Source organism: Galeopterus variegatus, unplaced genomic scaffold (genome assembly GCF_000696425.1).
Source record: "Galeopterus variegatus unplaced genomic scaffold, G_variegatus-3.0.2 Scaffold1798, whole genome shotgun sequence".
NCBI lineage: Eukaryota > Metazoa > Chordata > Mammalia > Dermoptera > Cynocephalidae > Galeopterus > Galeopterus variegatus.
Genome location: NW_007727909.1, coordinates 15,074 through 31,651, shown reverse-complemented (window position 1 = coordinate 31,651; position 16,578 = coordinate 15,074). Strand labels below are relative to the sequence as shown.

General features: G+C 46.9%; 1 protein-coding gene across 2 annotated transcripts in view; it reads left to right on the top strand.

Annotated features, from left to right (window-relative positions):
* The window catches only part of DHRS7B (dehydrogenase/reductase (SDR family) member 7B), a 75,258-nt gene that overhangs the window by 56,912 nt on the left and 1,768 nt on the right, over window positions 1–16,578 (top strand). For both annotated transcript variants that reach the window (XM_008579006.1, XM_008579005.1), the window contains exons 4-6: window positions 11,021–11,237; window positions 11,732–11,824; window positions 15,244–15,396. In XM_008579006.1, coding sequence (XP_008577228.1) covers window positions 11,021–11,237; window positions 11,732–11,824; window positions 15,244–15,396 — 463 coding nt within the window. The remainder of the gene's footprint in view (window positions 1–11,020; window positions 11,238–11,731; window positions 11,825–15,243; window positions 15,397–16,578) is intronic.

Here is a 16,578-nt window from a genome sequence, read left to right as displayed (position 1 = left end):
TTCTTTTTTTTTTTTTTTCCTTTTTGTCTTTTTTTGTGACTGGTAACGGGATCGCAACCCTCGGTGTCACGCCCGTACCGTGACCAGCAACGGGATCACAACCCTTGGTGTCATGCCCGCACCGCGCTCAACCAGTGAGCGGACCGGTCTCTATATGGGATCTGAACCCTCGGCGGGAGCGCTGCCGCGCCCCTAAGCCCCGCACTCTACCGAGTGTGCCACCAGGCTGGCCCATGCCCCCATTTCTGACTGTAGTTATTTGTGTCTTCTCTCTTTCTTTGTCAGTCTAGCTAACGGCTTCTCAATTTTATTGACCTTTTCAAAGAACCAAATTGTACTTTCATTGACTTTCTCTATTATTTTTCCAATGTCTTTTGTTTATCTCTACTCTAATCTTTATTATTTACTTTCTCTACTTGCTTTGGGTTTAGTTTGCTCTTCTTCTAGTTCTTAAGGTGTAAAGTTACATTATTGATTTGAGATCTTTATTTATTTATTTATTTATTTTAAAAGATGACCGGTAAGGGGATCTTAACCCTTGACTTGGTGTTGTCAGCACCACGCCCAGCCAGTGTGCGAACTGGCCATCCCTATATGGGATCCGAACCCGGGGCCTTGGTGTTATCAGCACCGCACTCTCCTGAGTGAGCCACCGGGCCGGCCCCAGAGATCTTTATTTTTAATGTATGCATTTGTAGCTATAAATTTCTCTCTTAGCACTGCTTTTGCTGCATCACATAAATTTTGATATGTTGTGTTTTCATTTCTGTTTGTCTCTAAGTGTTTTCTAATTTCCCTTGTGATTTTTTCTTTGACCCAGCTATTGTTTGAGAGTGTGTTGTTTAATTTCCACATATTTTCCAGTTTCCCTTCTGTTGTTGATTTCTAACTTCATCACATTGTGGTCAGAGAAGATACTTTGATGGTATTTATCTTCTTATATGTACTGGGAATTGTTTTGTTGCCTAACATGTGGTCTGTCCTGGAGAATGTTCCATGTGCACTTGAGAATAATGTGTATTCTGCTGCTGTTTGGTGAAGAGGTCTATATATGTCTGTTAGGTCTAATTGGTTTTCTGTTTTCTTATTGATCTTCTATTTGGTTGTTCTATCCATTTTTTTTTTAATTTTAATTTTTATTGAATCAAAATTGATTATACATGTTTTTGGGTTTCAACATTGAGATATGTTGATCAAATCAATATTACTAGCATATATATTATTACAAATTGTAATTATTCTTTTTTTTTTTTCCTTTTTTGTCTTTTTTTGTGACCGGCAACGGATCGCAACCCTCAGTGTCGCGCCCGTACCGGACCAGGACCGGCAACGGGATCACAACCCTCCGTGTTGCGCCCGCACCGCGCTCAGCCAGTGAGCGGGAACCGGTCTGTATGTGGGATCTGAACCCTCGGTGGGAGCGCCACCGCGCTTCCCAAGCGGTGCACTGTAGCAGTGCGCCACCGGGCCGGCCCCAAATTGTAATTATTCTTTATGCCCCTTTTCTAATCCCTCCTCATTCCCCTTTCTCTTCCCCTCTCCCTCCTCTAATCACCCTAGCTTTCTTCTCTCCCTCAGAAAGAATAATGGTTACTCTGTTGATTTGCTGCCCAAATGATCTATCCAATGCTGAGAGGCATGATCAGGTTCCCCAATACTATCGTCGAGCAGATGTCTCTTCTGTTACTATGAAATGGGCTCTGTGGAGACAGACATCCTCCTCCTTTCCTTATCTCTGCTGGTGACGCTCCTTGTGTCAACTCAGTCCAGTGGCTGGTGGGCCATCTGCATGGTGGTTGTGGCATCTAGCCACCTTTGAGGCAGCCATGGTTATCATGGTAACTATGGTGGGCCACCCACATGGAGGAGATGTTTTGGGCATGCTCTGTGGTGCTGGCAGTGTGCCTGGTTGTAGAGAGTGTCTGATCCGCAGTTCCATGCCCTGGGTCACTGAGTGGGTCCCAAGGAACTGGCATGGTGTGCCTGGTCGTGGGAGGAGGGTCCAGTCCCCTTCTCCATGCCTCAGGCCCCTGGGCAGGGCCCTGACATGCTGTCCCAGAGTGCCTCATTGTGGTGGGTGGGATCTGGTCCCCAGCTCCTTACCCTGGGTCCCTAGGCGGGCCCCAAGGTGCTGGCACAGTGTGTCTGGTTGTGGGAGGGAGGTCCGGTCCCCTTCTCCATGCCCCAGGTCAGGCCCTGAGGTGCTGGCACAGGGTGCCTGGTTGTGGTAAGGGGTCTGGTACCCTTCTCCATGCCCCAGGTCCCAGGGCAGGCCCCAAGGTGCTGGCATTGGGTGCCTGGTTGTGGGTTGGGGGGTCTGGTCCCCAGATCCATGCCCCAGGTCCCAGCACAGGCCCCAAGACACTGGCATGGTGTGCCTGGTTGTGGGAGGGGGTTCCAGTCCCCTTCTCCCTGTCCTGGGTCCCCAGGTGGGACCCAAGACACTGGCATGGTGTGCCTGGTTGTGGGAGGGGGTTCCAGTCTCCTTCTCCCTGTTCTAGGTCCCCAGGTGGGTCCCAAGGCACTGGCCTGGTGTGCTTGGTTGTGGGAGGGAGGTTCAGTCCCCTTCTCCATGCCTCAGGCCCCTGGGTGGGCCCTGATGCTCTGACCTGGCATCAGGGCCCACCCAGGGCCTGGTTTGGGGAGGGTGGGCCCAGTTCCAGCTCCTTATCCCGTGTCCCTGGGCAGGCCCCAAGGTGCTGTCATGGTGAGCCTGGTTGTGGGAGGGGGGTCCAGTCCCCTTCTCCATGCCCCAGGTCCCCTGGCAGGCCCTGCAGTGTTGGCATGGTGAGCCTGGTTGTGGGAGATGGGTCTGGTCCCTTTCTCTGTACCTCAGGTCCCTGGGTGGGGCCCGAGGCACTGGCATGGTGTGCCTGCTTGTGGGAGGGGGTCCAGTCCCATTCTCCATGCCTCGGGTCCCCAGGCAGTCCCTGAGGTGCTGGCACAAGGTACCTGGTTGTGGGAAGGGTTCCAGTCCCCTTCTCCATGCCTCGGGTCCCCAGGTGGGCCCTAAGGCACTGGCGCTGTGTGCCTGGTTGTGGGAAGGGGGTCCAGTCCCTGGCTGCTAGCCCCAGGTCCCTGGGCTGGCCCCTAGGCTGGCCCCTAGGCATTGGTGGTGTGCCTGTATGTGGGAGTGGGGTCCGGTCTTTGGCTCCAATCTTCGGGTTCCCAGCTGGGGCCCCAAGGTGCTGGCAGTATGAGTGGTTGTGGGTGGGGGTCCTGCCCCTGGCTCCATGCCTCATGTCTCCTGGTGGACACCAAGGCATTCATGGTGTGCCTGGGCTGGAACTAAATTTTTGTCCTTTGCTTGCTTCTGAAACAGGGGAACTTCCTGTGGGAACTGGCACTTGAGCTCTGTGGTTGAGGTAAATTGCTGCTTTGCTGCTTTTTCCCTAGGGAGGACTTTTTGTGCAGCTCAGGGTTTAATGGTTGACCTTATAGGTACTTCCAGCTCTCCATATACTCGGTGCACCTGGGTTGTGCAGAAACTCTGATCTGGGCCTGAGTTTTTTCATCAACCTGCACCCCATGCAATTCCGCATTCCCGACCAGTCTCCTCTGAGTGGTCCTGTGCTGATTGGGGGGCGGATTGGCTGTCCTTGCTGTGTCCCAGTGTTCTCCCGGTGGGCCCATCTCCCCCACTCCACTGCCCATGCTCCAAACACTTCCCATGGGACGAGCTGTGCGCTGGTCCCCTGTGATGACTCACTGGCCTTTGAGTGGCTCCCCTTTTTCAGCTGTTCTGGCTCCTCGCTCCTGCGTGGGTCCATGGGAACCCTTTAGTGGTCTTGCTGTCCTGGGGGGCCACCAAAGTCTCTTTTCCCCTTCCACCTCCAAGTAATTCCATCTAAAGGGCACAGCTGCGGCTTCTGCCGGCTCCTGCTCCATGTGCTCCAGCATTAAAGTGGCCGCAGCCCAAAACACTAAGAGCAGTTTTTTCTTTCTCTCTTTGTGGTTTCTCCCACCTTCATGAGTTCCATAGGTCTCTCTTCCTCTTCACCTGAGCTCCAGCAGCCCCAGCTTGGCTGATGTTACATTTTTATAGTTGTAAATTTGTTGATTTGTGGGAGAGAGTGACGCTGCGGACCGTCTATTCCGCCATCTTGACCAGAAGTCCCCTGTTCTATCCAGTATTAATAGTAGGGTATTGGAGTATTAAAATATTATTGTGGAACTTTGTTTCTCTCTTAAGTTCTGTTAATTTTTCTTCATATATTTGGAGGGTCTCTTATTAGGTACATAAATGTTAATAATTGTTTTATCTTTTTGTTGCAATGAAACTTTTGCTACTATATATAATGTCCCTTGTCTCTTGTAACCTTTTTATTTTATTTTTAAAATTTATTTATTTTTTTTGGTGGCTGGCCCATAAGGGGATCCAAACCGTCCATAACCTTTGTGATTGAAAGTCTACTTTGTCTGATATTAGTATAGCCACCCCATCTCTCTTTTAGTTACTTACTATTTGCATGGAATATCTTTTATCATCCTTTCACTTTCAATCTACTTGTGTCTTTGTGTCTCAGTGAGCCTCTAATAGTCGGCATATATTTGGATCATTTTAAAAATTTTGTTCTGCCAACCTCTGTCTTTGATTAGATAATTAAATCTATTTACATTTAAAGTAATTACTGATAAGGAGGGACTGACTTCTACTATTTCAGTATTTGTCTCTATATGCCTCACAGCTTTTTTTGTCCCTCGTTTCCTCCTTTACTGCCTTCTTTTGCGTGTAGTGGATTTTTTGTAGTAAAACAGATTCCTTTCTTGTTTCCTTATGTGTATATTTTCTTTGTGGTTACCATGGGATTACACTTCACATTCTAAAGTTATAACACTCTGAATTAAATTTATACCAACTTAACTTCAATAGCATACAAAACCTCTTTCTTTTCAGCTGTCCTCCCTCTTTCTGCTATTCAATATGTCACAGATCACACCTTTGTACATTCTTTGCCCAGTAACATGGATGATTAATAGTTTTTAATTAGTTTTTCTTTTAAATTATGTGAAAGTAAAAAGTAGAGCTGTAAACCAAAATTACAGTAATATTAGCTGTTATAATTTCCCATGTATTATTTTCTGGAGATATTTCTTTCTATGGCTTTGAGTTACTGTCTAGCTTTCTTTCATTTCAAACTTGAAAGACTCCTTTGAGAGCTTTTCTTGGAGGGCAGGGCTACTGGTAATGAACTTCATCAGCTTTTGTTTATCTTAGAATGTCTTAATTTCTCCCTCATTTTTAAGGACAGTTGTGCCAGATATAGAATTCTTGGTTGCCAGTTTTTTTGTTTTTTTGTTTTTTTTTTCCCTTTAGCACTTTGAATATATTATCCCATCGCCTTTTGGCCTTTAAGGTTTCTGATGAGAAATTAGCTGATAATCTTACTGAAGATCCCTTTTAAAAAAAAAAAAAATTTATTGAATCATAATTGATTGTACATATTTTGGGGGTTCAATGTTGACATGTTCATCAAATCAATATTACTAGTATATATATTGTTACAAATTGTACTTATCCTTTCTGCCCCTTGTCCAATCTCTTCCTATCCCCCTTTCTCTCCCCCACCGCATCTCTGATACCCCTAGATTTCTTCTCTCCCTCTGAAAGAGTTATGATTACTCTGTTGATTTGTTGCCTAGATGATCTGTCCAATGCTGAGAGGTGTGTCAGTTCCCCCAGTATTATTGTAGAGCAGATGCTCCTTCTGTCACTCTGGAATGGGCTTTGTGGAGAGAGACATCCTCTTATTTTCTTTGGACTTTGCTGGTGACACTGCTTGTGTCAGTGCACTCTGGTGGCTGGTGGACCATCTGCGTGGTGGTTGTGACATCTAGCCACTTTTGCGGCAGCCATGGGCCACCCACATGGAGGTGATGTTTTTGGCATGCTCTTTGGTGCTGGTGGTATGCCTGGTTGAGGGGGGGGGTCTGGTCCCTGGCTTGATGCCTCAGGACACCAGGCAGGCCCCTAAGCACTGGCAGTGTGCCTGGTTGCAGTGGGGGGTCCAGTCCCTGGCTCTATGCTTCAGGACCCTGGGTGGGCCCTGAGGAGCTGGCAGTGTGCCTGGTTGTTGGGGGGGGGGGTCTGGTCCTCAGCTCGATGCCTCAGTACCCCACGCAGGCCCCAAGGTGCTGGTGGTGTGCCTGGGCCGGAACTAATTTTTTGTCCTTTGCTTACTTCTAAAATGGGGGAACTTCCTGTGGGAACCAGTACTTGAGCTATGTGGTTGAGATAAATTGCTGCTTTGCTGCTGTTTCCCTAGGGAATGCTTTTTGTGCAGCTCAAGGTTTACTGGTTGACCTTATAGGTGCTTCCGGCTCTCCAGAGACCTGGTGTACCTGGGTTGTGTAGAAACTCTGATCTGGGCCTGAGTCTTTTCACTAAACTGCACCCCATGCAATTCTGTATTCCTGACCAATCTCTTCTGAGTGGTCCTATGCTGACTGGGGGGAGGATCATCTGTCCTTGCTGTGTCCCAGTGTTCCCCCCATGGGCCCATCTCCCCCACTGCCCGTGCTGCAAACACTTCCCATGGGATGGGCCATGCGCCGGTCCCTTGCGATGACTCACTGGCCTCTGAATGGCTGCTTTTTTTCAGTTGTTGTGGCTCCTCATTCCTATGTGGGTCCATGGGAACCCTATTAGTGGTCTTGCTGTCCTGGGGGCCACCAAGGCCCTCTTCTCCCCTACTGCTTCCAAGCAACTTCATACGAAGGGCACAGCTGCGGCTTTTGCTGGCTTCTGCTCCATGCACTCAATAGTTCCAGCCTTAAAGTGGCTGCAGCCCAAAATGCTCTGAGCAGTTTTTTCTTTCTTTCATTGTGGCTTTTCCCACCTTCATGAACTCTGTATGTCTCTCCTCCTCTTCCCCTGAGCTCTGGCGGCTGCAGGTTGGCTCTTGTTGCTTTTTTTTTTTTTTTCTTTTTGTCTTTTTTTCGTGACCAGCAACGGATCGCAACCCTCAGTGTCGCGCCCGTACCGGACCGGGACCGGCCACGGGATCGCAACCCTCGGTGTTGCTCCCGCCCCTCGCTCAGCCAGTGAGCGGCCGGTCTGTATGTGGGATCCGAACCCTCGGCGGGAGCGCCACCGCGCTTCCCAAGCGGCGCACTACAGCAGTGCGCCACCAGGCCGGCCCGTCTTGTTGCTTTTTTATAGTTGTAAATTGGTTGATCTGTGGGAGAGAGTGGTGCTGGGGACCGTCTATTCCACCACCGAGGATCCCTTTATGTGAGGAAGTATTTCTCCCTTGCCGTTTTCAAGATTCTCTTTTTGTCTTTTGATAGTTTGATTATGTTTCTCAATGGGGGCTTCTTTGAGTTAATCCTACTTGGTGTAGAGCTTCTTGGATGTGTAGATTCATGTCTTTCATCTAATTTGGGATGTTTTCAGCTATTATTTCTTCAAATATTCTTTCTACCCCTCTCTCTCTGCTTGATGATATCCCACAAATCCCTTAGGCTCTCTGCTTACTTTTCTTCATTCTTTTTTTCTTTCTCTTACTCAGACTATATAATTTCCATTGTCCTATCTTTAAGTTCACTGATTTTCTCATCTGCTTGCTCAAATTTGCTTTTAAACCCCTTTAGTGTATTTTTCATTTTACTTATTGTAATTTTCAGCTTCAGAATTTCTTTTTATAATTTGTCTCTTTAATTATATTCTCATGTTTTAAAAAATTTATTTATTAATATTATTTTTTTACATTCTAAGATGTTGTGGAGCAGTTGGGGGGTAGGGGAAGAGGAAAAAGAGGAGGGAAATAAGGTGAGAGGAGGAAGAAGGGGGAGGCATGATTGAGGCCCGTGGCACCACACTCATTCCAGCAAGGGAGACCAGGGGGCTTCCAGCGGCAGCTCAGTCATTGCTGGGCTGGATGTAGATGTCAGGGGGTGTGGCTGAAGTCCTTAGCTCCCCAATGCCCTGCCTCAGGAACCCAGGGTTTTTATGGTGGTGGCTCAGTGGTCGTCACTGGGCTGGTTGCAGATGTTGGGGGTGTTGCTAAGGCCCTTGGCCCCCCACTCCTTGGCTTGGGAGCCTGGGTCATTTCTGGCAGTGGCTTGGTGGTCATTGTTGGGCTTGGTGTGGATGTTGAGGGGCATAGCTGAGGCCCTTGGCTCCCCACCACTCCAGCTCGGGAGACTGGGGTGCTTCTGGCGGCAGCTCGGTGGTCATCACTGGGCTGGTCGTGGATGCTGGGGGCTGTGGCTGAGGCCCTCAGCTCCCCTCCACCCTGGCTCAGGACCCCGGGGCTCTTCTGGCCATGGCTCAGTGGTCATTGCTGGGCTGGTTGCAGGCTTACTTCTAAAATGGGGGAACTTGCTGTGGGGACCAGCATTTGAGCTCTGTGGTTGAGCTAAATTGTTGCTTTGTTGCTGATTCCCTGGGGAAGGCTTTTTGTGCAGCTCAGGTTTTAATTGTAGACCTTGTAAGCACTTCTGGGTCTTTTGAGGTCCAGTACACCTGGGTTGTGTGGAAACTGTGGTCTGGACCTGAGTCTTTTCAGCAAACTGCACCCTCTGAAGTTCTATATTCCTGACCAGTCTCCACTGAGTGGTCCTGCGCTGAATGGCAGATCAGCTGTCCATGTTGTGCTGCAATGTTCCCCCGGTGGCCTGTCTCCCCCTCCACCCACACTCCAAACACTTCCCATAGAATGTGCCATGCACTGGTCCTTTGCAATGACTCACCGGCCTCTGAGTGGCTCCTGTTTTCAGTTGTTGTGGTTCCTCACTCATATGTGGGTCCACGGGAACCCTATTAGTAGTCTGCTGGTCTGGGGGCCACCAAAGCAATCTTCTACCCTGCTGCCTCCAAGCAACTTCATATGAAGGGCACAGCAGTAGCTCTTGCCAGCTCCTGCTCTGTGCACTCAACAGCTCCAGCCTTGAAGCAACTGGGGCTTGAAATAGTGGGAGCGATCTTTTCTTCCTCATCATAGCTTCTCCCATCTTCGTGAACTCCATAGGTCTTTCCTTTTCCCCTGAGCTCTAGCAGCCCCAGCTTGGCTGTCGTTGCTTTTTAATAGTTGTAAATTTGTTGATTTGTGGGAGAGAGTGACGCTGGGGACTGTCTTTTCTGCCCAATATTCTCATTTTGTTTATGTATCAATTCACTGTCTTTGTCCTTGTATTAGTCTGTTTTTGTTGCTTATAACAAAATGCCTGGAACTGGGCGATTTATAAAGAAAAAGAAAATGTATTGCTTACCGTTTCTGAGGCTGGGAAGTCCAAAGTCCATCTGGTGGTGGCGAGAGTGACCCAAGGGTCTCACATTGCAAGATGGTGGAAGCAGATAGAGTGAGAGAGAGAAAGACTTCTCTTCTTTTAAAGCCTTAGGAACCACGCCCCTGACCACTATTTTTATCCATTCACTACTTCAAGGTCCTACAATCCAACCACCTCTTTAAGCCTCCACCTTCAATTACCATAATAGGATTTCCCACCCTCTTTAACAGTCACGGTGGGGGCTAAGTTTCTAATACATAAAACTTGTAGGACACAGTTCAAGCTTTAGGGAGTTTTGGGGGAACATAATTCAATCCACTACAGTCCTTGTCTTCCTTTACTCTTTGAGCATCTTAGAGACAGTTGTTTTCAAGTCATTGTCTAGTAAGTTCAGCATCTGGGCTTCCTCAGTATGTTTTCTAGAGATTTATTAATATTTTTGAATGCCCCCCAAACAGGTGGGGCTCCTTTACATCTACTGGAAGCTGCTTCAGATGATGGTGGTTGAAACAATGCCACCTGCCCCCATGCTGCACTTCATTGATCAGAGCAGCAATCCACCATCAGAACACAGAACCCTAATATTTAGAGGACAAGATTCTTATTTCCCACTCTGGTTCCTACAAACTGCACTGGAAACACAGGCTGCTTTTTTCTGTAGCTGCTTACCACAGGGCTGGGTGGTGGGCAGGTAGCTATCAACTAAGCTGAAGGCTGAAGTTGACCAAAAGTAACCACAGCTTACTGACACTGAAGCACTGCAAGCATTCAAATAGACTCCAAGGAGCTGGCTGGTTAGCTCAGTTGGTTAGAGCACAGTCTTGTAACACCAATGTCAAGGGTTCAATCTGCACAAATAGACTCCAGGGCTCCAAAAGAGTCACTACAGAGTTTCTGCCAGTACAGTTGTCGAGGCGCCTTCTCTGACATCACCCCCACTCAAATTTTTGATCTCTTATTAACCTTGCTTCCAATAAGAAGCCCTCTTAGATTGCTCAGTTACTCGTTTCTGTAGCACCCTGTGCTTCTTCATGACATTCTTTTTTTTTTTTTTTTTTAAAGATGACCAGTAAAGGGATCTTAACCCTTGACTTGGTGTTGTCAGCACCACGCTCTCCAAGTGAGCAAACCGGCCATCCCTATATGGGATCCGAGCCTGTGGCCTTGGTGTTATCAGCACCGCACTCTCCCGAGTGAGCCACGGGCTGGCCCCCTTCATGACATTCTTTACTATTATAGAATTTATCTGTCTTCCCCATTAGATTGTGTGCTTCAGGAGGACAGGAACCAGGTCTGTCTTGCTTTCTGGTATGTCCCCAGTGCCTGGCACCTAGAGAATGTATAAAAAATGTTTCATGAACAAATGAATAAAAGCGACTCAGCCTGAGAAGTACAGCACCTCTCAGTGGGTGCTTTGAATGTAATGACAGTGTACAGCACAGAGCAGCAAGGGGAGCTATGATTAATAGCTTCTGTGGTAATATGCTACAATAATCAATAACATGTGATCCCTGCCCTGTGGAACTTACTGTCTAGGTGATAAAGGTAAGAGGGAGCCTTATAATTTGTGGAGTGTAGTCATTTTTAATGTAGGAGAAAATTTACCCAGGTCAGGTGTGAGCACCATAGGCAGGAACCCCTTAGGCTGCATCTCTTTAGAAGAGGATTGTTGCAGCCTGTATCAATTTGTGCCCATTGGGCCACTCCCAGGACTCTGAGAAACGGAGACACGTAGCTTGCATGGCCTGTCACTCAGAAGGTACATTTGGCATCTGTTGTATTTGATCAGGTGCAGACACACAAGCCTTACACAGTGACCTTCGACCTCACAGACCCTGGAGCTATAGTTGCAGCAGCAGCTGAAATCCTGCAGTGCTTTGGCTATGTGGACATACTTATCAACAATGCTGGGATCAGCTACCGTGGTACTATCAAAGACACCACAGTGGATGTGGACAAGAGGGTCATGGAGACAAACTACTTTGGCCCAGTTGCTCTGACAAAAGGTAACAGTCTTGAGTTAAAAGAAAAAAGAACACTGATATATTGGCGTTCTTTTTTACTTCATTTTGTTTCTTTTCAGATAAACATAGCCTGTCTCCATCCTCTGCTTTATTCTGGTGTGGCTGTTGTCACTACAGTTTGGGTGTTTGCTTTGTCTGCTTTATAGCTTCAAATCAAGATGTCCTCCTCAGTGACAGCCTCCTTTTGCACAGCATTACCTGCATTTCCTTTTTATGGTGTCTGCCAGCCCCTACAAGTGGGGCTTTTATGTCCAGCCACACATTTCAATCCAGGGGAGATGCTCCCCTCAGGAAAAGGTAAGCGAGGAGAACATTCGTGGTGATGAGGCTGTCAGCCTCCTGCTGGCCTGCTGGCATCTGCTGACCGCAGGAGGCCTGAGAGTTCCACCTGGCTCCTCCACCTGAGGGGCCTTCCTCAGTCACCTCCTGTCAGCACCAGGTAGAGTGACCACCTAAGTCTCTATCTTCTCTCCCAGCACTCCTGCCCTCCATGATCAAGAGGAGGAGAGGCCACGTCGTTGCCATCAGCAGCATCCAGGGCAAAATCAGCATTCCTTTTCGATCGGCCTGTGAGTGCTTCCGTCTCCCTCTCCCCAAATGTTTTTCTTTGTTTTCTCCCCATTATAAAATTAACACGTTTACTATCCCAAATTCAGACATTGTAGAAATATGCTTAGAGAATGTGAAGGAACTTCATGTTTCCTTCTGTGTTTCCTGGAGCCAAATGCCTAAATTCAAACCCCAGCTCCACTCCTTACCCCCGTGTCACCTTGGGCAAATGTCCCCACCTCTTTGTGCTCCAACCTCATGTGCAAATGTAAATTGTCCCAGTCATAGCCCTGAGGGCTGCTGTGAGTGAAGTGCATGACCTGCCCCAGGCTCTAAGCACCCCACAAGTACTAGCCACTCTTATTGTTATTATTAATTATGAGCATAACCGCACCAGTATAACCATTTCATCACTTTGGGGCGTATGCCTCCAGATTTTTTTCTAGATAAAATCAAACATACAAAAATGGCATCACATTATGCATACTGTTTTGTGGCTTGCTTATTCCCCTTGACAGTATATTTTTCTACATCAGCATATATGAATTTACCCCACCCTTTTAAGTGGATATGTAATAATCCATTGAGTGGATGTGACGTAACTGATAAGCCATTTTCCTGGACATGGGAGGATTTTTTTTCTCCTCGGTCTTTGACCATTAGCAGTGATGTGCTACATAGAACAGCCTTGGATATTTATATCTCTGGGCACTCAGGGGAGCGTTTCAATAAGATAAATTCCAAGAAGTAGAACTATTAGGTAGGACCAAAAAATTAAAACTGCTAAATTGGCTTCCAATTCGCACTCTCACGTGCATGTATGAGAGTGGCTATGCCACAATTTAACATGTCGTTTCTTTCACCTGTCTGCCATCACATCACGTGCAAACACACAGAATCTAGTTATTTTTATTTTTAAAGATTTTAAAGGTAATTTCACAAACTGTCCTAGTAACTCTATGAGAGTGGCTATGCCACAATTTAACATGTCGTTTCTTTCACCTGTCTGCCATCACATCACATGCAAACACACAGAATCTAGTTATTTTTATTTTTAAAGATTTTAAAGGTAATTTCACAAACTGTCCTAGTAACTCCTTTCTTGGCTACTCTCTGAAGGGAAATGCTGACATGTAACAGCGTCATCCACTCTCACCAACCTCCCAAGGAGGGACTCAGCCCTGCCCACCACAGCCTTGGCCATAGAGGGAAAGCAGAGCTGTGTCAGCACTTTGAAAGGACAGTAAAAAACATCCAGTTTGATGATATGATCTAGCCAACTATCTGAACTGGAAATGTAACAAAAACTTATTCTTTCTCCTGAGGTCTGAATCACAGCGCTACCTTTTGGTTCCAGTTGTATGTCCTTGGACAAGTGACTTAACTTTCAGACCCTCTGTTTCCTTACTTATCAGTGGGACTTACAATCATTGTACAGCCTTCACAGGCTGGTTTAAAGATGAAAGGAGACAACTAGAGATGTCCTTTGTAAACTGTAAAGCACTGTATCTGTATTTGTTTCTATGGTTGTTATTTCTCTGTTGGCCAATATTCTATTTGAACTCTGATAGCATAGGAGAGCCTTTGAAGGCTGCTCAAATAGTTCACAAAAAAATACTATATATAGTATTATATTTATATATATATAAAACAAACAATAAAGCAAATGATGTAAAGTGTTAATGATAGGTAAGGTGGGGCAAAGGATATACAGAGTTCTTTGTACTAAATTATTTCCAAATATTATGTTGATTTAATTCCACTGATTTTTGTTCTCTAGTTAGCCTGCTGACTGTAGTAAGGCACACATGGTTGGTGGGTTCTTTATGATGACCAGACTGAATACGGCAGTGCCTCTTAGGCAAGTCAGTTAGCCCAGATGAGCAGCAGTCTCTTCATATGTAAAGTAGGGAGAATAACATCATCTCCCTCATCCTCTATTTGAGGACCAAGTCAGGTGATCCATGCGGTGTGCTTAGCACTGTGCCTCACCTAGGAGAGAGGCCAAGTGATGTCGACAGCGGTGATGGGTTAGGTCAGCACAGGCTGGCTGAGAACTGACAGCCTGGGAGCCCTGGGGAGACCCAGATGTCTAGGTGTAGCTTTCCATTTTAGGAACCCCCAGGATAACCCATTCTTCCCAGTCTTCAGGCCTGGGCTGCACCCCTCGAATCACAGCCGATAGCAGTTCTCTCCACCCATCTATAACCCCCAGCAACTCTGCCCCAAACCCAAGGAGCTGGCCCAGAAATGCACTACAGCAAGCTCAGACTCTCCAAACTGCCTCATGTGACTTGCCACAACACTTCCTTGCTTTTTCCCTTCTTGTTTCCTTGGCTGATGGATGCCCCTTCTTTCCTAAGGCTAAAACATTTAGAACTATGAACTGGAAGAAGCTGATTTTCTGTGGAGATGCTGGTGTGTTTCCCAAGAATGTCATTATAGGGTCACTGTGTTCCCCTTCAGAGCACCTTTCACTGGGTTGTGGAGCCATTGCTGAAGAGCAGAGACGGCACTGTTTCTGCAAGTGGAGCAGGCGCTATTGATCTTCCGGATGAAAAGCCACTGCCTGGAAGTTTGTCAAGTGAAGTATGCAAAAAGCCAGGCATGGATTTTATCCACACACACTCATATGCAAGATGCTCACTGGTAGCATGTTTTTCAGTGGCAGAAACTGGATGCAACCTATGAAGGTCCATTGATGGGGCCAGTTCTGTCACCTGCTGACCCACAGGGGAGGACTGGGCAGCCAGAGCCACGTGGCAGGTCTGCACGGTGGCACAGAGGCTGTCCATCTGTGCCACCAGGTGAAGAGAGCTGCTTGCAGGAACAATAGGCACAGCATGAGCTCATTTCTGTAAAAAAAAAACTATTACTTATGTGTAAAGTCACATGTATGTAAGTAGGATATATATAAAATAAATCCTAAGAAACTATTGGCGTTAGGTACCTCTAGGAATGGAATTGGAAGGCAGAAAGACTTTCACTTTTTTACTTTGTCTTTCTATACTCTTTGAATGTTTTAGCCAATAGGCATTAAATTTTTGTTTTATTTTCAACATTTAACTTGGAATAATTTCAGACTTAAAGAAAAGTTGCAGGAACAGCACAAACAACTCCCATGTATCTTCATGTGGATTCCCCAATTGTTAACATTTTACCTTATTTGCATGTATGTATATATAATTTCTAATTTCTTTGCTGAACCATTTGAAAGGAAGCTAGAGACACGATGCTCTTTTACTCTTAACTCAGTGTTTCCTAAGAACAAGGATACACAGTTCACTTCTCAAAATCAGGAAATGAACATTGTTATAATACTGTAATCTTAAATTACAAGATCAGGTTTTAAAAAAAGAATGAGTGATTAGGAGCGAAAGGTGGGCCTCGGGCATGCCCACTCTAATGCACTCACCTGCCTCTCCATCCACATGTGCAGATGCAGCCTCCAAGCACGCAACCCAGGCATTCTTTGACTGTCTACGTGCCGAGATGGAACAGTATGAAATCGAGGTGACTGTTATCAGCCCTGGCTACATCCACACCAACCTCTCTCTAAATGCGACCACTGCTGATGGGTCCAGATATGGAGGTGAGGCCTGGTTTCTCTTTTTCTCTATGAAAAGCTGTTGGTGGGCCACAGGGAGATATTCTGCTCTTACTTACCTAAGTGATTCTTTGGTTCTTTCATCTGGAATATAATTTTTAAAACTAAAAAACAGTATGGGTGTTGGTTGTAGATACAGACTGTTGAATAATCTTCATTTACCCCACACGAACCAGCCTTAGCCCAAGCGTCACCACTGCAGCTTTCAGAATAGGATGCTGTAGGCAGGACTTTGAGGTGGAGGAAGAAGTCCCCAAGCTGAAACTTCACCAGACTTCCAGCTCACCCATTCCCAGACCCCAAGGCCCGAGGAGTATTATAGGGTCAGGGTAAGTGAATTAATTAACCTCATGGCAAGTGTGAGGTGCTTGACCTGAATGGTCCCCATCCATTCTGCTTGATAAATGACCAATTTCAGGGCCAGTATTTGGGGTGAGGCTGGGTATGGTAGTCTCAGAATCTCCATCTTGCTTTAGTCAGGGACAGTACCAGCTGACCTGCAGTCAGCACTCGTGGGCTGAACGGCCCCGCCTCAGCAAGGAGGCTCAGACCAACCAGAGACCACTTGGCTTCTGCTTCTCAGTTCAGTTGACCCACAAGTGCTGGAGCCGTTGGGAGCTGACTCTGCCTCCCCCCCCTTGCAAAAGCACTGCCCACCCCTCAAGTACTGTCCTGCTGTGTCCTGCCTCGCTGGATATGATCTCTTGGGGTCTCTGCTGCCCAGGGGCCTCCTGGTCCTGCACCCTCAGCCTCCACTAGGTCTGAAGCAAAACTGCCCATGTCCTGGGTGGCAGCTGCTCTCTCATGTGGCAAGTCTTGTTCTCCCCACAACAGAAATCATACAGAGGCATAGAGCCAGACAGCTTCCTACCTACGTATACCTAGAAGATACTGTTTAAAAACTCTTTCTGTGGCATTTAAAAATAAGCAACAATCAGAAATTTCCTGTTCTCCTGTGTTAACAAAAACAACGAGAGCAGATACTAGTGAGGGAGCTCAGGCAGTCTGGACAACTTAAGGATGGTTTCAGTGCTCTCTGCTAGTGGCCTCTCTTCTGTGCCTGTGAACTGGTCCTATATTGTTGGCAACATTGGTAGATTACTAGGGAAAAGAAACATTCCTTGCTGTTAACCTAACACCACCTAACCTCTCCCGGTTGTCTCCTCT